Source organism: Saccopteryx bilineata, chromosome 8 (assembly GCF_036850765.1).
Source record: "Saccopteryx bilineata isolate mSacBil1 chromosome 8, mSacBil1_pri_phased_curated, whole genome shotgun sequence".
Taxonomy (NCBI): domain Eukaryota; kingdom Metazoa; phylum Chordata; class Mammalia; order Chiroptera; family Emballonuridae; genus Saccopteryx; species Saccopteryx bilineata.
The window spans coordinates 68889912-68915767 of NC_089497.1; the positions used below are offsets into that span (position 1 = coordinate 68889912).

General features: G+C 48.7%; 2 protein-coding genes across 3 annotated transcripts in view; one reads left to right on the forward strand and one right to left on the reverse strand.

Moving 5' to 3' along the window:
* Positions 1–16639, forward strand: part of C8H3orf70 (chromosome 8 C3orf70 homolog) — an 84595-nt gene extending 67956 nt beyond the window's left edge. For both annotated transcript variants that reach the window (XM_066241195.1, XM_066241194.1), the window contains exon 3: positions 13679–16639. In XM_066241195.1, the coding sequence (XP_066097292.1) occupies positions 13679–14235 (557 nt within the window). In that variant the 3' untranslated portion in view covers positions 14236–16639. The remainder of the gene's footprint in view (positions 1–13678) is intronic.
* Positions 16640–24446: 7807 nt separating this feature from the next.
* Positions 24447–25856, reverse strand: part of VPS8 (VPS8 subunit of CORVET complex) — a 405986-nt gene continuing 404576 nt past the window's right edge. The window contains exon 47 of the mRNA XM_066240876.1: positions 24447–24830. Coding sequence (XP_066096973.1) covers positions 24681–24830 — 150 coding nt within the window. The 3' untranslated portion in view covers positions 24447–24680. The remainder of the gene's footprint in view (positions 24831–25856) is intronic.

The following is a 25856-nucleotide window of genomic DNA, read 5'->3' on the forward strand; positions in this document are numbered from 1 at the left end:
AGAAAAGCTTCTGGTGGATAAGTAGGACTTTCCAGATTGAGTGGAAAGAGATACATTTGCTCCATGAAACACGTTATTTGGCCACTTAAAAGGAACTGCATGCCTGAGACAGTTCTCATTCTCTGCTTTTCTCTCTCTCTGTTTTTTACTATTGCCTCTTTAACAAGACTTATCAGGATGTTTCTGAACTCTTTGGCCCTAAAAGGAGCTCTTTCCCAACTGGAATCATTTGTGTCTGCAAGTCCAAGGAGTATGATTGTGCCAATTTATTCAACAGAGTTGCTCTGATTTTCTCCGGTCTTCCAAGGCAAGGAAAGGGTGTGGCTGTCTTTCCAGCTGATCTGGGCAACGAGCCTGGTCCCGATCGCTCACAGAAGGCTCCGCTCAGCCAGGCTGGCACCCGCCACCTGCACACATCCCAGGCTTCCGCCCTGGCTTTCTGTACAAGGCCTGCCGCTGTCCTTTCTCCTGCCCAAGTCCTAGCTCTTCCAGTTGACATTCCATGTTTCTTTCTTTTCTTTCCTTTCTCTCTCTCTTTTTTCTTTTCTTTTCTTTCTTTTTCCCTTCCTTCCTTCCTTCCTTCCTTCCTTCCTTCCTTCCTTCCTTCCTTCCTTCCTTCCTTCCTTCCTCCCTCCCTCCCTCCCTCCCTCCCTCCCTCCCTCCCCCCTCCCTCCCTCCTTTCTCTCTCTCTCTTTCTTTCTTTCCAAGAAAACATCGATTTATTTGAAAAAGATGAATCAAGCCCAGATAACTAGACAGAAAGTTATAAACTGTCCCCAGCAGTTGGCTCCTGAAAAGATTTGTGTGTGAGGTGTGGATATGGGTGTGTGTGAAGGGCTGTTAGAGTCACACGAGGCTCTTCCGGCTTGTGTGCCGTTTCCCAGTGAACGGGTCTGTTCATTGGTCTGAGGCTCTTGGGAAGCAAGGCCATGGATTCTTGGGACTGAGACTTGAGTCCAGGCAGGCCTCCTGCAGAAATGGGCTGTTCATTCCCAATGAGCGTCACTTCGTCTGGGGGCTGGAGTTGGGAGTGGCGTGAGGTCAGCAGTTCCCAGTGTAGGGGACATTGAAATTCACTTTGGTCTGAATTCAGCTTGGGTACAACCAGTACCAAGTGGTTTCCCAGAAACATCATTAAGGAACCACAGTTGTGGAGTGATTTTCAGAGACTACTTTGCCTCATTGTGTATTTCATATTCAGAAAAACTGGAGCCCAGAGAGGGAATGAGTGTTGGTCAAGGTTACACACCTGCTAGGTGTAAGAATGAGACGGCACTCGAACACCAGGTGTGCAGGCGTTATTAGAGGAGAAAGACCTGCCGGGCACTCCTCCAGGAGAAGTGCACTGAAAGATTCTGAGGCAAATTTTTTATAGAGAGCTTTGAGCAAGTGTGCGTTGCGTCAGCAGTTCTGGTGTGCTCCCTTCCACAGTCCTACAATATCGGCTTCCTGGAACACTTCTCCTCGGGGCAGCTGACCAGCTTCCTGGAACTTTTCTGCTTCAGGGGCGATAGTAAGTAAGCAAGGGTGAGGTCAGATAGCCAAGCAGAACAGCAAAAGGGCAGTTTGGAAGTTTTGGTAAATTCATGTATCCATCATTTCTCACATCTGTGGTTACATATAAAAGAAAGGCAGTTATTAATTTTATAATATATGGTTAGGGGTGATGAGGAGAAAGAGGAGAAAAAATTGGAAAATTATTGCTTCTTCTGGAGAGAACTCAAGAAGAGAACCTTGTCAAGCCAAGTTCCTCATCCAGTTAAGGAGGTCGTCAATTTCTGTGCTGTGAGGTCTGAACCAGGCGATGTCCTCGAAAACCTTTCTGGTCCAACAGGGGTTCAGGACAGGGTTAGCCTGCCGGCCAATCAACCTACAATTACATGTCCAAACAGAATCAGGGAGTAAGCCTGGACGAGCGAAGTTTTGGTAAATTCATGTATCCATCACTAGGGACCCAGCTGGGCCTGGAACCTAGATCTGCCCACTCCCAGGCTAAGCTCTGAACGGCATGAACCCCCTAACGTAGAAGGAGTGGAAATGCCGGTGCAGATCTGAGTCCCTCCTCCCCAGTAAAGTATCTAGTTATAAATGGAGAAGTCATTTTTCTTCCAGAAGAGCCTGAAGCCGTGTGACAAGCTTTCACCACGATTCCTATCCGTATAGCAGATGTGCCGTTTGCAGCATGATGAGGCTTCAGGGCTGTGGTCCGGGAAAGACCGTGCAAGGAAGAAACTTGAAGGACTGAGGTTGGAGGGACAAACGAGGACGACCTGTCTTCTCTCTGCCTTCCCGCCCGCCCTTCGTCCATCATTCCTTCTGCCTTTTGCAAACATTTCTTGGTGGTGGGTCTGTGCCAGGCTGAAGAACAAGGGTACCGCTGGTAGAGGATGTGCGCTAATCTGGAGGTCGGCTTTCTTCAACTAATTCCCAGGACAGGGTCTGCTGAAGCTGGAAAAGGTGGCTAAAGGTGGAAAAACTCAAAGCAGCTGATCCGTGGGAACTCAGAGATAAAGACCTATGGAAGGAAGGCAGATTAGCTCTCTGACCAGAGTCCAGTTGTCTTGGCTGTCTGGGCGCTGGGCAGTACTCTGGTTCCCCACAAGGGACACTCAGGAAGGGTCTATGCAGCTGCGCCACACCATCCACCGTGACAGTTCACCTTCGGCCCAGGGCAATGTCTGATGACGGGAACTCAAAATCCCGGCTGTAGCGGGCTGAATGGTGGCCCTCCACGAGATATGTCTAGCCCAGACCTGTGAGTGTGGCCTTCTTCAGTCAGCAGAAGGGTGTTTGCAGAGGTAATTAAAGGAACTCAGGATGAGATAGTAAGTAGGATGTCCTTGTAAGAAGCAGAAGAGGAGAAGACACACAGGAGGAGGTGATGTGAAAATGGAGGAAGAGGTAGAGTGATGCAGCCAGAGCCCTGGGCTGCCCGGGACACCCTTCGTTGGAGTCCTCAGAGTGTGGCTCTGCTCAGGCCTCGATTTCAGGCTTCTAGCTCCCGGAACTGTGAGACAGTCAAGTTCTGTTGTTCTAAGCCACCAAGTTTGTTGTACTTTGTTCAGCCGCTTTACAAAACAAATAAACGGGGCAGGTGCCTGAATGGCAGCCTCGGAAGCTCTGTCCAGAGCGGGGCCCACCTGGGCACGTATCAGTAATGGGACACCTGTGTCCTGAGGCAGGTGGGACAGCAGCAGCTAGACTGCAACGTCAAGTCGTCCTTGCCCTCCTGCAGCTCCTGACCATCTTATCCCGAGGGCGGAGCCTTTTCCAAGTCAGCGCTTCCAGTCCTCCTCTCTGAGCTCGTGTCTTATGTACAGTGTCTGCCTCACAGTGCAGTACGTATCTCTCCTCTTGTGTTTGTGGGTGTTTATGTGGCCCAAACTGAATTGTGAAAGGGATGCTTTACAGCTCTTCTCTTTCCCCCAGGTGTTCACTGCTAGTTGTTAAAATCCTAAGAGTTGTTGCATGTATCTTTCCTTTGAACCAGAACTCTTGGCTTCAAGTAGGGCTACACATCGTTTAAAGAAGTACAGAACCTTCATTATAGCTCTCTTTAGATTGACAGCTGTGAATTGGCCAGTGTGCTGAATGCCTTCTCTGTGGTTGGTTGATGGCACTTTTAGAAATGCTATCTTTAAGGCAGGTCTCACTGTACTTCAGGCTGTCACAAGTGGCCCCAGTCTGCAGACCGGAAGTCTCAGTGTCCTTTCTTCCTCCTCCTTCGTTCTGTCTCCCCTATTTGACGTAAGTGGGGAGCTGAGTGTGAAGCTGGGAGAGGGGTGCTAGTTTGATTGTTGAAGTCTGATTAGTGTTTCCGTCTAGGCTGACTGTGCCCACACTGTGAGAGAAACAGACGGACATGGAAGGGAGTAGGAAAACAAAGCTAGTCTGTCACTCTCCCCTTCAGACTGTGCCTTGTCTTTCTGCTGGGTAAGATGAAACCCCTGCTCCTCCACCGGCCCCTGGGGCCGGCAGGCATGGCCTCCAGCTCGCCCCCACTGCGCTCTCTCTGCAGCATGTTCTAGCCACGCTGGCTGCTCCCATTCTTTGCCTGGTTAACTCTGGTATATTTTTACTTAACTTTTTTTTGTCTTCTACCCCTAGTGTGATGGAAGCTCTTTGAAGCACAATTACACGTTGTATTCTTTTGTATTACTATTTCCCCATAGCGTGTGGTTTGTAAACATGGTAGACAGTCAGTAACTATTTGGTGAGTAAATAAACTATGCTTATGATTTTCTGTCTCATGAAGGTTTTGCCTTACATTAATATGTTCCCCTGCTTTATAGAGGTTATACAATTTGAAAACTGAAAATTCTGGGATCTTGCATAAATTTCTGATTGGGAACTTCAGCATATTGGGCAATATATGAACTTTATTGTTCTCCTAGATCAAAGTACAAAAATATTGGCATATTGACTGTCAGTGGAGCAGGGTAGAGGATAAGGCCACATGGAATATTCGTTATAATAAATATATGTTCTTTTGCTTTTAGTTTGTGAACTGCTGTTCAACCTAGTAAATAATGCACATTGCAGAAACAGCTGAGTGAGAATATTTAACATAACTTTTTAACATAATGAATGCCCTTGGGAATGCAGTAAACATAATTGTGATTCACTAAATAAAATCAAAGAACTGAACTGTGGATACTGTTTCCCTTAGGCCACTCAATTTTATTTCCAGTAGATTTACCTTTCTAATTATATTTTACTTAAGCTAGTTTTAAAATCCCTTTGCATTCCCTGAGAGCGGTGCACTTCGTGTGTCAAGGGGACACACATTAACAGTCCTAAAGCTATCTGTAAAAACAGAAACTCATTGCCCCCAAAGTATCTTTTTAAGAATCAAAATGTACAACTGGCCTGACCAGGCAGTGGCGCAGTGGATAGAGCATTGGCCTGGGATGCTGAGGACCCATGTTAGAGACCCTGAAGTTTCTGGCTTGAGCACGGGGTTCCCGGCTTGAGTGTGGGATCATAGACATGACCCCATGGTCACTGGCTTGAGTCTAAGGTCACTGGCTTGAGCAAGGGGTCACTCACTTTGCTGTAGCCCCCCCCCCCCCCAGTCAAGGCACATATGAGAAAGCAATCAATGAACAGCTAAGGTGCCGCAATGAAGAATTGATGTCTCTCATCTCTTTCTTTTCTTGTCTGTCTGTCTCTCAGTCCGTTTCTCTCTTGCGTGTGTGCACTAAAAAAAAAAAAGTATAACATCCTAAAAATAAGTAGTTTAATAGTGCGTACAGTAACTTAACCAGCATGTAAATTATTTTCTACTTTTGTTTGGGTTTTCTCTTCTCTTTGTGCCCTACAACAAAAAGAAAGACACTCCTTCAAGGAAATGTAGTTGCTGTTATTTACACTGTTATCAATTGGAGTATTAACTAAATTTAATGACAGAGAATGTCAGTGTAAATGAAGCACATTATCTAAACCTTATTAGTTAATGAGTATCCTTATGAAGAAAGAACACAGGCTGTCACCAGGCGTAGGTCCTAGAATGACTCCTGTCTGGTTAAGTGAGCAGAGAAAGTAATTAACTTCCGCTCCTTTTCTTTTTAACCAAAGACCTAAGATGAGAACATAATCTTTTTCATGTCTCACAGGTGTTGTAAGACTCCAAAGGGGAAGAACAACCAGAAAAATTATGAACGTGGACTCTAAGAAAATAGTGAGAGTTACTTATTTAGTGGTTTTGATTGGCATTTAGTCCAGAAACAGCCGCAAGCGTTGAACCAGGTTCCCTGAAAAGGAGATGCATGAGATTTATTTTTCACTTACTGAACACAACTGGTTTTTGTGATCTTAGTCAGTGTTGTAGAATTTGTTTTATTATTAAGAAAGTGATTTCAGCTTCTTTGAAAAAGATTCCAGATAAATTATTAGGTTTGTGAAGTTTATTTTAAGTGTTACAGTATTTTTTTAAGTGGATGTTAAGTACTGAATTAAGTCTTCATTTTCCTATTGTGAGTGATTGAATGAGTCGTTAGAAAACTAAGATTCTAGTTTACAGGAGTATTTTGAGAACAAACTTAAGAGTGTGTGTAAGTTCTTAAGAAAAGGAACTAGGGCCCCTTGGAGAATGGCAGGTTCTGGGGCAGGGCAAGTACAGCGCCGGCCGGAGAGCTCGGCGGGTTGGAGCTTTGTCCTGAGGTGCAGAGGCGGCTGGTTCGATCCCTGGTCAGGGCACACACAGGGACAGATCGATGTGTCTCTCTCCCTCGCTCCCCTTCCTCTCTCTAAAATCAATACAAATACAAATAAAAAAGATAAGCCAGTAAGAGCTTCTGATGTCAGAAAGTAAGGAAGCTTTCAAAAAAAAAAAAAAAAGAGATGAGAGCGTGTTGCCAGACCTGTGGGCTGACTTGAAGGAGCTCCCGAGAGAGGAATCTGGAACGTTTGAACACAAAACCACGATAGTAATGGATTATTCACAGAATAGAATAACTGTGAGTCACTACTTATATAAATAAATACTTGAATGAATAAAGAAATAAATGAGGGAGAAGAAATGGCTCTTGCTTACCTAGAATTATATGGAAGAAATGATGGAAGTAAAACATCACTGCTTGTCAATCACCAGAGCAGTGATTGTTACAGGCCGCATCCACCTATGCATGCTAAAATTGTAGGAGAAAGTGTGATGAGGAGGATATTTGCATAGTTTTAAAATATCTCCTTACAAAGATACTTAATAATTTCAAAGAGGAAACTACTAACTTTACAATGGAAATGCTTAGACACATATCACATTAAACAAGTGTTTAAAGTTAACATCATCTGTAATAAGCTATATCAGTAGTATGTCCTTCTGATAACATGTTCTGAAAAGGGTGCAAATCACTTCTATGGATTTTTTTCTCATTGTTTTAAATTACATATTTTGAAAAAAACATTCACATGCCGTTTTTTTAATTTTAAAGATTTTTATTTGAGAGATAGAGCGGGGGAGAGGGAAGCATCAACTCAGTAGTTGCTTTTCATATATGCCTTGTTTGGGCAAGCCTGGGGTTTCAGACTTGATTTATTCATTTTAGAGAGAGGGGGGGGGAGGAACAGGAAGCACCAACTCCCACAGGTGCCTTGATCAGGCAGCCCAGGGTTTTGAACCAACGACCTCAACGTTCCAGGTCGATGCTCTATCTACTGTGCCACCACAGGTCAGGCCTCATGCAGTTTTTTTATTGAGGTATAATTGACACACAACATCATAATAGTTTCAGGTATACAATATAATGATTGGATACTTGCAAAATGACGATAATAAGTCTAGTTAACATTTGTCTCTATACATAGTTACAGATTTTATCTTGTGAAAACTTTTAAGATTCACTCTCAGCAGTTTTCAAATGTGCACTGCAATATTATTAAGTATAGTTGCCAAGCTAGCAGTATGTTATATTCTGTGACTTCGTTATTTTATAACTAGAAGTTTGTACCTTTTGATTTCTTTCACCCATTCCATCCACCCTAACCCCACCCTCACCCTCACCTCACCCTCACCCTCACCCTAACCTCACCTCACCCTCACCCTCACCTCACCCTCACCCTCACCCTCACCCTAACCTCACCTCACCCTCACCTCACCCTCACCTCACCCTCACCCTAACCTCACCTCACCCTCACCCTCACCCTCACCTCACCCTCACCCTCACCCTCACCTCACCCTCACCCTCACCCTCACCCTAACCTCACCTCCCCCTCCCCCTCCCCCTCACCTCCCCCTCACCCTCACCCTAACGTCACCCTCACCCTCACCTCACCCTCACCCTCACCCTAACCTCACCCTCACCCTCACCCTCACCTCACCCTCACCATCACCCTCACCCTAACCTCACCTCACCCTCACCCTCACCCTCACCTCACCCTCACCTCACCTCACCTCACCTCACCCTCACCTTCACCTCACCCTCACCCTCACCTCACCCTCACCCTCACACTCACCTCACCCTCACCTCACCCTCACCCTCACCCTAACCTCACCCTCACCCTAACCTCACCTCACCCTCACCCTCACCTCACCCTCACCCTCAACCTCTCCCTCAACCTCTCCCTCACCCTCACCCTCACCCTCACCTCACCCTCACCCTCACCCTCACCCTCACCCTCACCTCACCCTCACCTCACCCTCACCCTCACCCTCACCCTCATCCTCACCTCACCTCACCCTCACCCTCACCTCACCCTCACTCTCACCCTCATCCTCACCCTAACCTCACCCTCACCTCACCCTCACCTCACCCTCATCCTCACCTCACCCTCACCTCACCCTCACCCTCACTCTCACCCTCATCCTCACCCTAACCTCACCCTCATCCTCACCTCACCCTCACCTCACCCTCATCCTCACCTCACCCTCACCTCACCCTCACCCTCATCCTCACCTCACCCTAACCTCACCCTCACCCTAACCCCACTCTCACCCTCACCCCACCCTCACCCTCACCTCACCCTAACCTCACCCTCACCCTAACCTTACCCTAACCTCACCCTCACCCTCACCCTCACCCCACCCCCACCCTCACTCACCCTCACCCCACCCTCACCCTAACCTCACCCTCACCCTCACCCTCACCCTCACCCTCACCCTCACCTCACCCTCACCCTCACCCTAACCTCACCCTCACCCTCACTCTCACCCTCACCTCACCCTCACCCTCACCTCACCCTCACCTCACCCTCACCCTAACCTCACCCTCACCCTCACCCTCACCCTAACCTCACCCTCACTCTCACCCTAACCTCACCCTAACCTCACCCTAACCTCACCCTCACCCTCACTCTCACCCTCACCTCACCCTCACCCTCATCCTCACCTCACCCTCACCTCACCCTCACCCTAACCTCACCCTCACCCCATCCTCACCCTCACTCTCACCCTAACCTCACCCTCACCCTCACCCTCACCCTAACCTCACCGTCACCCTCACCCTAACCTCACCCTAACCTCACTGTCACCCTCACCCTAACCTCACCCTAACCTCACACTCACCCTCACCCTAACCTCACCGTCACCCTCACCCTAACCTCACCCTAACCTCACCGTCACCCTCACCCTAACCTCACCCTCACCCTCACCCTCACCTCACCCTCACCCTCACCCTTACCCTAACCTCACCCTCACCCTAACCTCACCCTCACCCTCATCCTCACCCTCACCTCACCCTCACCCTCACCTCATCCTCACCCTCACCCTCACCCTCACCTCACCCTCACCTCACCCTCATCCTCACCTCACCCTCACCCTCACCCTAACCTCACCCTCACCCTCACCCTAACCTCACCCTCACCCTAACCTCACCCTCACCTCACCCTCACCCTAACCTCACCCTCACCTCACCCTCACCCTCACCCTCACCTCACCCTCACCCTCACCCTCACCTCACCCTCACCCTCACTCTCACCCTAACCTCACCCTCACCCTCACCCTCACCCTAACCCCACCCTCACCCTCACCTCACCCTAACCTCACCCTCACCTCACCCTCACCTCACCCTCACCCTAACCTCACCCTCACCCTCATCCTCACCCTCACCTCACCCTCACCCTCACCTCACCCTCACCCTCAGCCTAACCTCACCCTCACCCTCACCCTCACCTCACCCTCACCCTCACCCTCACCCTCACCCTCACCCTAACCTCACCCTCACCCTCACCCTACCCTCACCCTCACCCTAACCTCACCCTCACCCTCACCCTCACCCTAACCTCACCCTCACCTCACCCTCACCCTCACCCTCACCCTAACCCCACCCTCACCCTAACCTCACTCTAACCCTCACTACAGTTATAAGTACATAAAACAAAGTTTATTCTTGTTATTAATTATTGTATTATTTTCCATATAAACAACTGTAAACCTACTTTTGCCCCACCTTGTATATTCTGGATCATACAGAGTTTTCCTTTCAGTCAGTTAATATAGTGAATTATACTAATTTTTAACTTTAAAAATTGTGTTAAAGTACAGATAACAAAATTTACCATCACAGCCATTCTTCAGTGTACGGTTCAGTAGTGTTAGCTCCATTCCTGTTGTTGTGCAGCCGTCAGCACCTCCCACCTCCAGAACTCTTTCCATCCTGCAGAACGGAAGCTCTGCTCATGAGTCAGCACTGCCCCCATCCCTCTTCCCTCGGCCCCTGGCACACACTGTCCTACTTCATGTCTCTGTGAAGGTGACCCCTCAGTGCTTCACGTAAGTGGAATCCTACAGTATTCGTCTTTTTGTGATTAGGTCTTTGAACTGAGCATAACGTCCTCAGCTTTCATCAGTGTTGGGGCATGGATCTGCTTGTGCCTTAAGGTTGGACAGCGTTTCATTGTATGTCCACCACACCGTGTGTGCCCATTCAGCACGGACACTTGCGTTGCTTCCACCTTCCGGCTTCTGTGGCTAATGCTGTTGTGAATATGGTGTGCAGCTCTCTTTGGGACCCTGCTCTCAGTTCTTGGCCTTCCACGCAGAAGAGGAATTGATGGTCCTATTGCATCTAGATCCTCCTTTCCCTCCTTCTGCTTTGCTCTTCTCTGAGCCCTGATTTTCTGAGTATCTTTTCATTTATAGACTTAAAAGTTCTCATGCATTTATTTCTTAAATAACACAGTTAGTCCTTAGTTAAGAAGATTGTTTAGAGAATAGAGTATAACAGTTATTGCATTTCCTGGCTAAGTGTCCAGAAACCCCTTTGTTTCAGTCCTTGCTATTGTAGCCGTGTGTTAGCCCGTGTTATCTCTTAATAAGTACACTAGCGTGGACATAATTGAATCTTTCTGCTAATTTAGGATCTTGTGATGCCTCTGGGCTGTCATTGTGAACATAGACTCACAGCATAGTGTATAGACGGTAGAAATTATGGGGGGTTGGAGCAATGTACCCCTCTGAGCTCTTAACAAAACTAAATCCTTGACATGAGTTTGTTGTATTTCATTATATATGTGCTTATTAACTAAATAATATAGTATTATATAACATTTGAAAATGCTTACTACTCTTTCTCATCTGGCCATCTTTAGTCTTTTTTCCTTCTTCTCTGCCTTCCGCTTTGTATCCATGCCCCAGATCACCAGACGATGGTGGTCTCTCCAGCTCCAAGGACGCTCCTTCAGTGCCTGTAACCCGAAGGCGGAAGTGGGTCGGGCATGTATCTTCATTTTCCTCTGCCAGCTGCACCTCTTCTTTTATCACACTTTAAGGGAGAAAAACAGAGCTTGGGAAGAAAGAGGATTAGGGAAAGACAGAGGTAGAACGATCAAGAAGGAGAGAATGAGCAGAGAAATTAATTATGAAGAAGCATAGAGGAGGTGGGGTGGGGTGGTGAGAGGAGGTGAGGTGAGGGTGGTAGATGTTGTCCCCAGGGCGGGCTTCATGAGTGCTTCTGGCTTTGGACTAAATAAAACCCTGACCCCTCTGGGTCTGAGGATCAACTGCCAGGAACCTTCTGTGGCTGTGACAAGTAGGTGACTAAACCAGAGATCACTTGGGCTGGAATGAACCTGATTTGCATTCTGCAATAAGCGTCTTTCAGTGCCTGCCCCCACAGCCTCCCGAACTCAACACCCGTCACTGCACTAGTGAAGAACAGAAGAGACCACAGCTCCACCTCCATTCCAGGTGTTTTGTTCACTACTCTCTGGACAGAAGGGAGTAGTCGCCCAAGTTCTCCAAGTTCCTTCTCTGTCCCCTGCCGAGACATGTCTTTCTCTAACCCTGGGGCTGGCGGATTGCAGGGTCTAACTTTTCCTCCTTCAGCCGAGAAGCCTGTTTGCACTGCCTGGAAGCAGAGGTGCTCCATGTCCAAGGGTCAGCTCATCCCTGATCTAACTCTGCCTGTCAAGGAATAGTACCCTGTTTTACAGGTAATGGGGAAAAGAAGATACCTGGTATATTTTAAACATAGTTTCCCAGGCAGGTATGACAGGTGCTTTTTCCTTGTGTTTTTATCAGCCCATTGTGTTTGCATGATATATGTCCAGTCTTGGAAGTGACCTAGGAACCCAAAGGCTTAACATTTTCTATGTACCTTTTCTACGTGTTACTCCAGAATGAAGTTGAATATACAGTGTGTCCGTAAAGTCATGGTGCACTTTTGACCGGTCACAGGAAAGCAACAAAAGACAACAGAAATGTGAAATCTGCACCAAATAAAAGGAAAACCCTCTCAGTTTCTGTAGGATGATGTGGCAGCATGTGCGCATGCACAGATGATGACATACCACCGTGTATACAGTGGAGCAGCCCACGGCCATGCCAGTTGAGATGTGGACGGTACAGAGGAAAGTTCAGTGTGTTCTGTGGCTCGCTAAATTCAAATCCGTGACCAAAGTGCAACATGAATATTGGCACATTTATAATGAAGTGCCACCACATAGGAATAACATTACTCGGTGGGATAAGCAGTTGAAGGAAACCGGCAGTTTGGTGGAGAAACCCCGTTCTGGTAGGCCATCAGTCAGTGACGAGTCTGTAGAGGCTATACGGGATAGCTACCTAAGGAGCCCTAAAAATCTGTGCGTGAGCCCACATCGAACTGCACTGAATAGGTATGAAACTGGGAGAGTTTTCCCTTTTTTTGGTGCAGATTTCACATTTCTATCATCTTTTGTTGCTTTCCTGTGACCGGTCAAAAGTGCACCATGACTTTACGGACACACTGTATTTTAAGGTAATGCAGTTTCATTGATATGTTAACATAATAATTAAAGATAAAAATAGAATTATAATTTTGTCATATATAATACTGTTTTACAACTTGTGTGTGTGTGTGTTTTAAGATTTATTGATTTTAGAGAGGAGAGGGAGCTGGAGTGAAAAGTATCAGCTCATAGTTACTTCACTCTAGTTCATTGCTTGTGTGTTGTATGTCCCTTAGCCGGGCAAGCCCAGGGTTATTATTTTTTTTTTCTTTTAGAGAGAGGGATAGACAGGGACAGACAGACAGGAACAGAGAGATGAGAAGCATCAATCATTAGTTTTTCTTGCACATTGCGACATCTTAGTTGTTCATTGATTGCTCTCTCATATGTGCCTTGACCGCAGGCCTTCAGCAGACCAAGTAACCCCCTGCTTGAGCTAGCGACCTTGGGTCCAAGCTGGTGAGCTTTGGCTCAAACCAGATGAGCCCGCGCTCAAGCTGGCAACCCCGGGGTCTCGAATCTGGGTCCTCGGCATCATAGTCCGACGCTGTATCCACTGCACCACTGCCTGGTCAGGCAAGCCTAGGGTTTTGAACCAGCGACCTAAGTGTCCCAGATTGGCACTCTATCCACTGCTCCAGCACAGGCCAGGCGTACAACTTATGTTTTTACTGTACTATATCATGGGCATTCATTATCTAGTATGAGGGGTAAATCACTTAAAATTGTCTACAAAGTAAAGATTATAGTATCCACCTACCCACTTGAGAAATATTAGGAACAGTCAGTATAAATTAAGATTTGTAAAGTGTGTTGAGTTTTCTAGATGAAAATACCATGATGTTAGGTAGGTACCATGCTCTATTTTTAATTGATTATAACAACGAGGAAAGAGTCTATTATTAGTTTCTTTTGAGATGTTACTGAAATGTTTTTAAAAACATTCTGGGTCCTTGGGATGTAACTGTGGCCACGTTACTGGAGTTTGTGTGATAAGCTTAGGTTTCCGACGGCCTCTTCTGTGTCCCCACAGGCAAGTACGTCTACCAGCCCATGACACCCGTGGAGCAGCTCCCCAGCACCGAGATCCCCGCGAAGCCTTGGGAGCCCCCCAGCACCATTCAGATCTCCGTCTCCCTCACGGAACACTTTCTGAAATTTGCATCTGTCTTTCAGCCTCCCCTCCCGCCCGAGTCGCCAAGGTACTGTACGATCTCAGACCTCTTTATTGACAACTATCAGGTTAAATGCATTAACGGGAAGATGTGTTATGTGCAGAAGCAGCCGGCACCACACTCACACAAAGTGAGCCCTCAGGAGGTCTCTGCACACGATGCCTTAATTTCAAAAGAGAGCAATACACCAAAAATAGATCACTGCTCTTCTCCTTCAAGTTCTGAGGACTCGGGTATCAATGCCATCGGGGCTCACTATGTGGAATCTTGTGATGAGGACACAGAGGAAGGAGCGGAACTGAGTTCAGAGGAAGATTACAGTCCAGAGAGCAGCTGGGAACCAGACGAGTCTACCCTCCTCTCCCCGTCGCAGTCTGACCTGGAGGTGATTGAAACGATAGAAACCACCGTGTGAGTCTGGGCGCCGTCCTCGGAGCCACCCTGGGCTCTGTACTCGCGCTGGCCGGCTCCCTTCCCAGCGCGCTGGTGTTTTCTACCCCTCACAACCATAGCAGTTCAGTGGCCTGCTGACTAGCTTCACTCTTAAATTAGTCTTATAACTAAGCTATTTATTTTCTTTTGTATCTTGACTTACTTTCTATGTAGCATCTGGTGTCATGAATTGTTACCCAGCCTTAATTTCCCTGGGGACTTTGTAAGCAATGTAGTGAGGCTCACAGAGTGTCACGGACCAGGTTGGGGAGCCTCCGGAGAGAAGGAGACAGTGTCCTGAAAACCCAGCTCTTCACAGAAATGCTCCTGGCAGTCCTCTCGGCAAGCTGACAGGCACCTCCCTGCCGGTCCGTGTGGGAGTCGGCTAGAGTGAGGGAATGGACAGTGTCCTGCTAGAGGCCATTCTGGTCCTCTCCCCTGCTCCCCACCGCCTGCGTGGGCTGGGGCCTGCAGCCTGGCTTTCCTCTAGGAGGGGACTGGGGGCCAGCTTGGCCCCTAGTTATGCAGTGTCTGCACAACCTTCTATGACCCGGGGCTGAGCCAGCCCTTCATTTAAGAAGAGATGGCATCTTCAATCTCATGCTCAGTTCAGCTCTCGCTGAGTGCCTACACTCTGCAAGGGGCCGTGGGGATACCGAATGAGTGCGACCTGACTTCCCACGTGCGGGAGCCACAGTCCAATTGCAGAGACAATACATGCAGGTAGCAATACCCAGAATGCTCCAGGAACCCAGGGAAGGAGATGCACTTGGCTTGTAGCGGGGGAATGTGTCATAGCATATTTCTCTGCTGTTCCTAATTGTTCTTCAAATCTGGGGAAAACTTTAAGCAAGTTATATAGGTATTATATTTAGGAGGCAGCCACATCTGACGTCTTAAGAAAATATCAGTAATCGTTTTAGTTAGCATGGAAATGCTAAAGACAGCAGTCCCTTAGGGATTAGGAATGAATCTAATAGGTTTGATGAATTCTGCTTCATTTGGATGTATGAAGCATTAGAATGGCTTAGGTGAGAAATGGATTAGAATTCAGTATGATGCATGGGTTTTTATGCAAATGCAAAAGCAGTTGAAATAGTTCATTGCTAAGTCAGGAGAAAATATTTTGTGTAATATTCACTTTCCTACAGTAATATTCATAGTCTGTTATATGTTCTCTTTTCTCATACACAGAAGTAGTGAATAACTTTCTTTAGCTTTTTTCAGAATTGTACACCTACTCTCCATTTACACCAGGTGTTCCTGTGTGACTTGGTTATCTGCCATTTCTCCAAATATTCTCTCTGTGAGGCATAGTTAAGAATCCAGGAAATTTGATGTGTGCGGCCTCATGAAACTAGAATTGTTGTAGTGGGAGGAGACCTGTCTCTTCCACCCCGACTGTCCAGGAGTGCGCTCTGTGACGTCACCGCGTGCTCCGTGGCGTCACCGCGTGCTCCGTGGCGTTACGGCACCCCTCTCCTCTGTTACGTTAGTTTGTGTTTTAAGTAATAAGGAGAGGCCCGTGTGTGCTTCCCTGAAGTCTCCTTCACAGATCACTCTGGCAGAGCCTGCTTCCCTAGTTGTATTGTAGTTTATGTGAACGGCTAGAACACTTTCTTTGGTTTAGGTGCCCAAAACATCCACAGGGTTTAGAAAGCAGAGTATGCATATTCCTTGGAGGATGGTGTTGGTTACAACTTTCTGTGCTGAATGAGAATGCAGCACAAGGTTTCCGCTTAGGAAATGTCAGGACTCAACAGTCACACCAGTAAGATGGTGAGCGGAGCGCCAAGCACGGGAGCCCAGCAGAGGGCAGGTGAGGTGAGGGCGCAGCGAGGGGCTCTCCACTGGCCCCCGCCCAGCCCAGGGGCTCAGGGACAGACCGCGCTGAGCCCTGCATGAGTTCCTCAGTGCCTCCCTTGATCAAGCGGCCAGCTGACTGCTCTCAGAATGCTGTGTGTATTCAGGGTGGTAACTGCAACATCAGGGCCCCTTCTGCACCCTCGCGCCTGCCTCGGGCAAGCTCACCGAACTCCCCATGCGCTGTCCCTACCAGTTCTCAGCTCTGGGCCCTATTCCTGACAAACTAATTGAAGTCAACCGCCAGGTCTTTAAAGCCGTGGAAATGGCTTTAAACGTCCCAGGGCCACATTTCTGAAGCTGCTTTGTTGGTGTTGGGCCCTTTCTCAGTAATATCTATAACTTTTAAAACTCTTGAACTGCCATTCAGAGTAGCTACAATTTTAATGGAATTTTTGGATTTAATAATGGTTGATATCAATTTAAATATTTGCACAATCTCTTTATAATTAAAAATTCACTAAGCTTCACTTACTGTTTTATAGAATTGGAGATGTTCTATTGGATTCTAAATATTAGATGCTCCTGGATCTCAAAATAACCTTTTCTAAACAAGCACAAGAAGAGTATCTTTTGTCCTAACACTGTTGATATTAATAATTTTCTAGAAAATTATATGATTGAACCAGAATTGTTTCTTTATGCTTGCATTCCAAAAACAACTGATAAGGATATAAAAATGTATAGTTTTAACTTAAATTCTAAGCCTGTCCTGTTCTATATTATATAAAAGAATTTCTCTGTAATCCTGATATTATATTGCTCATTTGCATAAGCATATTTATAGGCACTTTAGAAACTATTTAGATGCAATGTGCATTATAGACACTGGACACAGTCAAGTTAAATAGCCTTTGGTTGATACTTGTACACTGAGATGTGACAGCTTTACGATTTGGACCTGGTGCTTGTCACCTGGAGCAGAGGGCTGGGCTCTGCAGATGGAGAAACTGCTTTCTTGGGCTTTTGTAGAAAGCTGGCCCCATTCCTACTTTTTCAAGGTTGGTGTAAAAGCTGTTAGGTAGAAGATACAAAATAATTGCTGTATGGAATTTAGCTTTCTTATCTAACCAAGATTGATTTTTAGAATTTTCAAGTTTCAAATATGCTCACAATATTTCTGAGAAATGACAAAGCAATTAACGTACTTTGTGGTTGTAGTTAGCTGGCACATTAACAAATGAGGACGTACCAGCAAATCTAGATTGTTTTTCTTTTTACCTTGTAATTTTCAAGATTTGGAAAGAGAATTGGAGGAAACTCTGAAGAAAGAAGGTTGCAGTCCTTGTAGTTCAAGGCACTGCTGTACAAAATCAAACCACTGCGATCGGAACCCAGCCTTGAAGTTGTCCTGAAGTACCTTTTGGATTTGATCTGGGATGTAATTCTGTCTTGGGGGTGAGCTTTTATTTCTCACCCTCCTCTTCCTGGCCTGTTGAGACCTCAGTTCTTTCAGACTCCTTTTATGCAGCTGTCTCTGTTTGGGTGGCAGGGTGTGGCCTGAGGGCTCAAAGGCAGTGCAGTGTATGTTAGGCAGAAACAAGCAGAGTTACAGCAGTATTAATACAGGCAGCTCTGGAGTATTCCATCTTGTTCGCAACATTTTATTGAAACATTCTGGCCTTTTACACGCTGCCAACAAAATTTTAGCAGTCTTCTTTTCTACTCCCCTCTCCAGAGGGCTGTGGACCCACGTTCAAGAGGCCAGGCCTAGTGTGGGCTTTTTGGAAAGTCCTGTGGGTTCGAGGCCCCGGGAGGAGGAGAGACGGCAGTGCGAGTTTCGCCCCTTTATCAGCGCTGGGACTCCGGGGATGGCAGGTACAAGGGCATTTCTCAAAATTAATTTTGGAATTATTTACCTTTTAAATTTTTTATATGTCACAGCTCCCTTTCATTAATGTGGATAATTGAGAGTTGACTCTGTTAGGAAAGAGCCATGTTTCTATTAGTGTTCTGAGTTCCTTTTTCTGTTAAGATTGACGCATGCTCCTAATATCTGGAACAGGCCTGAAAGCCAGTTGTCACTAGAGGTTTTAATAGTGAGCTTCCATGTCATTGTGTTCATGTGCACTTTTCAGGCTGTTCACACCTTACTGCGTTCACTTACTGTGCTATTTTTTAAAATGTCTGTTTTAAAGTTTCAAGCACAATGTTGACCATTCTGTAATTTCCTAAAATTATATTGTTTTCCTACAGACAGCTCAACTGTCTTTTATGTATTAATAGTTTAGGAAAATAACTACCTTGTAAAATAAATGTGATTTTCTTTTTCTTTTGTAACAGCACAAATATGATATTTTGAGTTTGGAATGTTCTTTCCCTGCAATCCCCCTTTCAAGCGGTTCTGATTCAAATAACACAATGAGCTAAACAAAACAAAAGTCACATTTGTAAAATGTGAAACATTTATCTTGTGTGCTTACATCCTGTCAGGAAATGAGCAATTTATATCATTATCCCACTTAAACCTGACGCCAGTTCCCTGAAGGGGTGGACGCTGTTACCACAGTGCACGCTCATAGCGCTGTCCAGTAACTCCCAGAGCCTTTGTAAGAACGTGCTTGTTGGCCACATTAGCTTTATACAAATAACACATTCTCCCACAAACAGTATTTCTTTCACACACAGGCTCCAACTTTGTATTCAGTTCACACAGCCCGGGTTCAGCCATAGGCCCTGGGGGTGCATCCGCTCGGTCCCCGAGGCTCAGGGTCCGAACCTCAGGCTGGCAGTGCAGGAGCTGTTTTTATATTTCGCACACCCAGGGAGAGCAACTGGGGTTGGCTTTTGAATGATCTCACTGGGATTGCTAAATGGATTCTTTTATTAGTAATAATAATAATGTTAGTATTATTAATAATTAAAGCTCAACACCTACCTTAGTGCTTTCTACGAGTAATCCTCACAGCAACCCCTGAGGGAGATTTCACCATCTCCATTGCACAAACCAGGAAAAGAGTTCAGGAAGTAAATATTTTTGCTCCAAGTGGCAAAGCTTCTAAGTAGTGGGCACCAGGATTTGAACCCAGTCACTTTGGCTCTAGAACTTACCACCTTGGCCCTTTGCTGGTGTTGTCTACTCTTATAGCACCTTTCCCACCCTCAAGGTACTTGGTGCTGAGCCAGGTGGCTTCTTAGCCTTCTCAGTGAGGAGAGCACCAGGTGCTCTGTTCCCGTCCCTAACCCAGCAAGCACCTTCCCCAGCCTGGTGGCTCATGCCTGCCCCAGCAAAGCCGCTCTCCGGGCAGTGTTGTGGAGACATCCACACAGACCTTTGCCAGCACACACAGACACACATCCTCGCGTCTTTCTGCGAGACACCTCAGTCTCTGAAGTTAGGCCATGGCTGCTTCCATGTTTAATCACATCTTGATTACCATTCAAGGCTAGCTCTTTCTGTCTTCACAAAAGATAACTTGTCTTTTAAAGTGACTTCTGCAGTTAATCTCATCTACTGTGTGTGCATTCTACTAATTTAACTCTACATGATTGTATTGCCAAGTTCTAGAAGGCATTTCATTATAGCCTCTCAGAGTTGCTGACCACACACACTTTTATTCTGCAGTAAACTTTAATTTAGCCTCTCCCCCGCATTGCAATTCAATCACTGGGAACTGGTAATGCCTGTAGTTCTGAACAACACAAAACTGTGGGTAAGACAGGCTCTTGGGACTCAGGTTCGCCACAGTAGGGCTCAAGGAGGGGCAGCTGGAGGTCAAACGGAATTCCTCAGGGACCAGGCAGATAAAGGAAATGCAAGTGAAAAGGAAGGTCAAGTAGATATGCTTAGACATTAATGGTGCTTTTGTTTGCTTTTTAAATTTTCCTAGTTTTCTAACATGAATTAATAATACTTTTATAGCCAGAAACTAACCCAGTGAGCTGTGGTGAGCCCTGGACAGGGAGTGCAGGCAGAGCCTGGCCACTGGGGGTGTGGGGCGGAACGGAGAGCCCACAGGTGCGGACAGCATCTCCTCCTGGTGTGCGCCTGCGGGACGGGAGGGGTTGGTCCCGGAACTGAGTGGCCTCCACTGAGGAGTGACCCCATTTCAGACCTTCAGCCATGCATGGCTGGAAAATGCTTGGGCCAGTGGGTTGGAGAGGGAGGAGAGGGTTTGTTTCTTACTGTCTTTCTCAGTCCTCAGCCTGAAGCTCTGCTGTAACTTTGTAGATGGGAGATCAGAAAGCTAGGGCCCTGGTGGGACATTTTAGCCCTGTCTGACACCTACCCTGTCACCTAGTGCAAGACCCCAGGTGACTTATCCCAAGAAAGAGATCTAGGGTGTGATTGCAAGGTGACAAGAAACAGCACCCTGGATCAGCGAAGCACGTGTCTGAACTGAGATTATGAAGCATTTTCCCAACTAATCTGCCATACTTGGTGACACTGTGGTGCACAGAGAAGGTTGGTAAGATTATGGCTGACGCAGCCAAGAGCTAAGTCAACTATTAAGGCAGGTAAGCCAGTCTGTCATACATACATGGTGGCTTAGTAGCTGGGCCAGAGCTCTACTTCCTCGGAGTCCAAATCCAGCCAGTGCTACTCCCTCAGCTCGAACCTGCACAAAGCCTGCCCTCTCCGTGGGCCTCTCCTCTCCCTTCCTGTCTCCTCCCCGCACTCGCCCCGGGCTCCCTGCGCACCCAGCACCGCCCCACACCGAGACCAGCCCTCGCACTCGCCCCGGGCTCCCTGCGCACCCAGCACCGCCCCACACCGAGACCAGCCCTCGCAAAGCTGTCCTGCTGGTAGAAGTCAGGGCAGTGTTTGACTTGGGGGCGGGGCGTGATGAACAGAGACTTCAGGGGACTTCTGGGATGCTCGTCATTTCTATTTGCCTAATCTGGGTGCTGGTTCTACAGGTGTGTTCATTTTGTGAATCAATCCAGTTGTATGCATATGGTTTGTGAACATTTCTGTTCATAAACAGTTTACTTAAAAAGGACAGTGATTTTAAAAGAAAATGTGGTGATACCCATTCTGTTGTAAGTACTGTGCTGTAGAGGACCCGGAGTGGACAGAACATAATCCTGACCTCTGGAGTGTAGGAGACGGGAAAACACCCACCTGTGGAAGTAAGGTGAGTCAAACTGCCGTTTTCCTTCCGTAGCTGGGGAAGGCTTCAGACGAGGTCAGTGCACGGAGGTGGCTGGTGGGGAGGCGGCTGGTGGCAGAAGGATGGCCAGGGATGCCCCAGAGAGGAGGGGCCACTGAGATGAACTCGAATGCTGAGGCTGCTCTCTGGGAGCTCGGCAGTGCTCAGATGTCCTGGGCTCCTGGAGTGGGCCCTGGGCTGCCCAGAGAACAACACACCAGGAGGCCGTCCCTGCATCTCCGGGTACATCACAGGCATTGGATTCTGGAGAGGACCCTTGGGAAACACGTGCTCACCAGGCAGAGCTGAGTAGGAACGTACGGCTTCTTGAAGGATCCCCAAAGCTCTTACTGACACTAAAGCATTCACCATCAACGAAGCCCCTGTAGGCCTTCCTCTCCCACAGACACCTTCCCTGGCCCTCCCCAAGGCAGGCGCTGGTTGGTAATGTTACTTTGTAAAGCACCTTCTAAAGCAGGGGTCTCAAACTCGCGGCCCGCCCACCAATTTTGTGCGGGGCCGCAGACTAATCAAACTTAGTGGATTAGTCTGCGGGCCAGTCTGCAGCCGCACAAAATTGGTGGGCGGGCCGCATGCGGCCCGCGGGCCGCGAGTTTGAGACCCCTGTAGGACTTTGCTAGAGGTGGAGCAAATCACCTTTCTTTATTTTTCAGAAGAGCCAATAGCATTGGTCCCCTCACACGTGGGCCAGGGGAGGGGCTGTGCCCCACACTGGCTCCGTCCAGCAGTCCATTGTGCCTCTGGTGAGCCGGGTGCAGCTCCGCCCCGGCGGCAGGAGGGCGGGGCGTGGGCCAGTGGAGGGGCTGTGCCCACACCGGGCTCCGTCCAGCAGTCCATTGTGCCTCTGGTGAGCCGGGTGCAGCTCCGCCCCGGCGGCAGGAGGGCGGGGCGTGGGCCAGGGGAGGTGCTGTGCCCACACCGGGCTCCGTCCAGCAGTCCATTGTGCCTCTGGTGAGCCGGGTGCAGCTCCGCCCCGGCGGCAGGAGGGCGGGGTGGGTGCCGAGTGTGTGTGGGGGGGCATTTGACTGAAGCTGGGGCCCTAGAGGAACCATGTTTTCAAGGGTGTCCAGATGTTTGCAGTGCGGCAGCTGTGATGGACACTGCTTTGGCCACCCAGAACCCACACCCGTCTTCTGCCAGGGCCCCAATTTCCTGTCCGAGGGCCACCCCTCCCCGCCAGAGAGCACAGGAGACATTCTGAACGGTCCCGCCCTCGAGTGGCAGCTGAAGGGTCTCCCGCCCCCAAATCCTTCCTCTCACCGCCTGTCACAGCTGCGGGGTGAGCGCGGTGAGCGTGACCTAGAAGAGCAGCTGGAGCTCAGCAGCGGCTGGAGCGGCCCTCGGAGCTGGCTGCTCTGACCTCCCCACCCCCGGGAGCACCCGCTTCCCCAACTCGCTCCACGGCCATGACAGGACCGCTGCTGCCGCCGAGTCTGGAAACATTTCCAGAGCAGTCTTTGCCCCTATGGAACTGCTCTGAGGCGGGCTGTGACATCACTGCTGACTAGAACATGCGCGAAGTGCCATGAGCGGGGACAGTGACAGTGGCTGCCTGATGGCAGGGATCAGGGTGCGACTCAGGCCTGTCGCTTCCAGTGCCAGCACTTAGAGTCACCGAGACAAGGAAGCCCTTCAGGTCCAATCGAGTCTCTTAGGAAGGCATGCCCCGCATGGAGAGCAGCTGTAGTGTGTTCAGTGGTGCTGTGCCTCGGATGACAAGCTAAGGAGTTCTTGGGAGCTGACATGAGAGATGGGCCATAGGAGAGTGATTTGTTGGGTGTTTGGCCCTGACTTGAGCAGTAAACTGCCCTGGCTCTGTAGACTATAGAAGGAAGGACAGTCATCAAGTTTACTTTGAGAATATTAAACTCCTTTGGCCTTAATTTTAAGCTCATCAAGAACCTTTCTGATCTGTAACTGGGGAGGTAACATCTCGACTCTAGAATCACAGTTCTGCGTTCACATCCCTGCTCTGCTGCTCCTGGGTGTATCAGCTTGGTTAACTTCTTTGTCCTGCCTGAGCCTCAGCTTTCTCATATGTGAAATGGGGTGGACACTCTCTCATAGATTTGCACCCAGTATCAAGTAGGTGCAGCGGCCTGTGCGGGTCTGGGGGAGCGGTGCAGGCAACCCTGGGAGTATCACGGGACTGGCCCAGGGCACTGGAATGGCCTGGTGCAATTAAGAAGCCACAATATTTTTGCTGGTAGAGGATTTTGCCTTCAATCTGTAAAATATACAAAAGCTGTGAAGTACAAGAAAGGGAAGTCTGCCTGTATAATAAAAGCTCAGCTGGTATTCCAGGGCTGTGGCCATGTGCTTGCACAGTGCTATTTACATGCATTGTTTCATCTCGTCTTCAGAGCAGCCTTATTTATAGGAAGAAACTGAAGCTGAGAGAATTACAGCTCGCGTGTGGCCAAAGCAGGATATACTGTCTATTAAAGGTCAGCAAATCGGCATCTAGTTTACACATCTATTTCCTGTGGGCTTGGTTAGCATAAGTGAGCCCGTGCATGAGACTCTGACCACCCCCGAAGTGGACTGATGAGAACGGAGCACCCTCAGCCTGGAGGTGGAATGAGTCTGTGTGGTGACGCCCTGTGGGTTCAATGCTGTGCCAAGTCCCAGGGCCAAGACATGTGACAATGCTGCCGTGGCAGCCTTGTCCCCATCACAGGAGCACCTGGGTGGCTGGCAGCTCTGAATGGAGTAACGGAGCTGTTTATTTGAATAAGGGTAGTGTTGTCACAATCCAAGTCCTTGACTTTCAGCTGATAAAACAGAATTGTGGTAATAAGTGTTCCAAATGTCCTGTATGGCTTGACAGATTGAGAGCTGGACACAGCCAGCAGCCTACAGCACTTACACGGGCTTTTATTGTTAGAGAGGGAACATCTGACACTCAGATGGGATGTAACATAAACACATCAAAAGGAGAGGTCCTGGCCCCTGCGGGTCCCTGGCTCCCTCAAGTATGCGTGTCAGTGGTGCTGCAGCCTGGCAACACTGCTCCCTGTCCCCCCTGCAGCAAAATCGGGCAGTCCCTCTGTGCTGCCACCAGCTTTAGGTGACGAGGACCAGACTCCAGAATGCCATCTGCGTGAGCGCCACCTGTCCCCTAGGCTCAGGAGACAGGAAACAGTCCCAACAGGCAAAGCACATTTTCTCAAAAAGCAGGATGGAGGTATGTGACATTCTTTTGCTTAAGCAAAACTGCTTAAGCAAAACAGAATTAACTAGTCCGGTGAACTGGTGCTGCAGTGACATCACAGATTGGACAGGGTCCTCCCTGGGGAGTGTCAGGCATGGAGAAAGCCTGGGCCCAGAAACGCCCCTCGGATCCTCTGCTCAGGAGTGTGGGAGGCCGTCAGGGCCAAGCCAGCCGAGAGGGGTCCCTCCCCAGCTGCCCTGATTGTCTCTGGTCTCCAAGGCCAGGCCCCAGGGAGCATCAGTCCTCGCTCACAGGTGGGGGGACGAGCTGCAGCTGGAAGTTCTCGTTCTGGAAGATGCTGTGGAAAGCTGAGCCACTCTGGGGGCCGCTGAATGGCCGGTAGCTCTCGCTGGCGCGGTTCTGGGAGAGTTCCGTGAGGAGAGCCAGCTGCACAGGAGGGGACACAAGTCAACCAAGGCTGAGGGTGTCCCAAGTCCCCCCCCCCCACCTCAGATACATGAGGGACAGTGCTGCTCAGTGGGAAGAGGAGGCAAACTGGGTTTGGGTCCCAGGTCTGCATCTCACAGACAAGTCATGTGACTGTGGACAAGTTCACTTCATCTTGTGGGACCTAAACATTCCCTCCTTCACTAAGAGCGAACTGAGGTGTTTCATCCGCACATTGAACTGAACTGTGCTGCTCCGAGACGAGGGGACGAGGGGATGCGGGGACGCGGGGACGCATGGCGCTCTCTGCCTGCTGCCCTCGGGCTGGAGCCTGACCCCGCGGCCTGCCCTGCCCTGTGCGCAGGTTCCTACTGCTGGTCGCACTCCGCCCTTCCGTTCAGTTCTAGGGTGAAGGACCTTGCCTTTTTTTTTTAGTGAGAGAGAGAGGAGGTGTGGGGGACAGACAGATACAGACAGACAGGAAGGGAGAGAGATGAGAAGCATCAACCCGTCATTGCAGCTCCTTAGTTGTTCATTGATTGCTTTCCACATGTGCCTTGACCAGGGGGCTACAGCAGACTGAGTGACCCCGTGCTCAAGCCAGTGACCGTGGGGTCATGTCTATGATCCCACACTCAAGCCAGTGACTGCACTCAAGCTGGTGAGCCTGTGATGGATCTGGCGCCGTCGGGATTTCAAACCTGAAGACCCCTGCACTGTGATCTCTGGCTCTGACTGCTGTCTTTTGTAACCTGCATAGCTCCAAATGGGTGCCCAGCTGCCAGTTCAAACTTCGGGGATTCAGGAGAAACTGAGACTCTACCTTCTCCTCCCTGCTTCCAATTTCCCTATTTCCACCAATGACACCAGTGCAAACCTCACTGTTAGCGGCTCAGTTCTGAAAGACCTGCCAAGGACCGAGTGGCAGGAGGAGAGGTGGGAAACCAGGCTCTGCCACTCCGAGGGGTCCTCCCTTTTACCTCAGAGGCCTCAGCAAAAGTTGGGAGCCTGACAGCCTGGCCCACG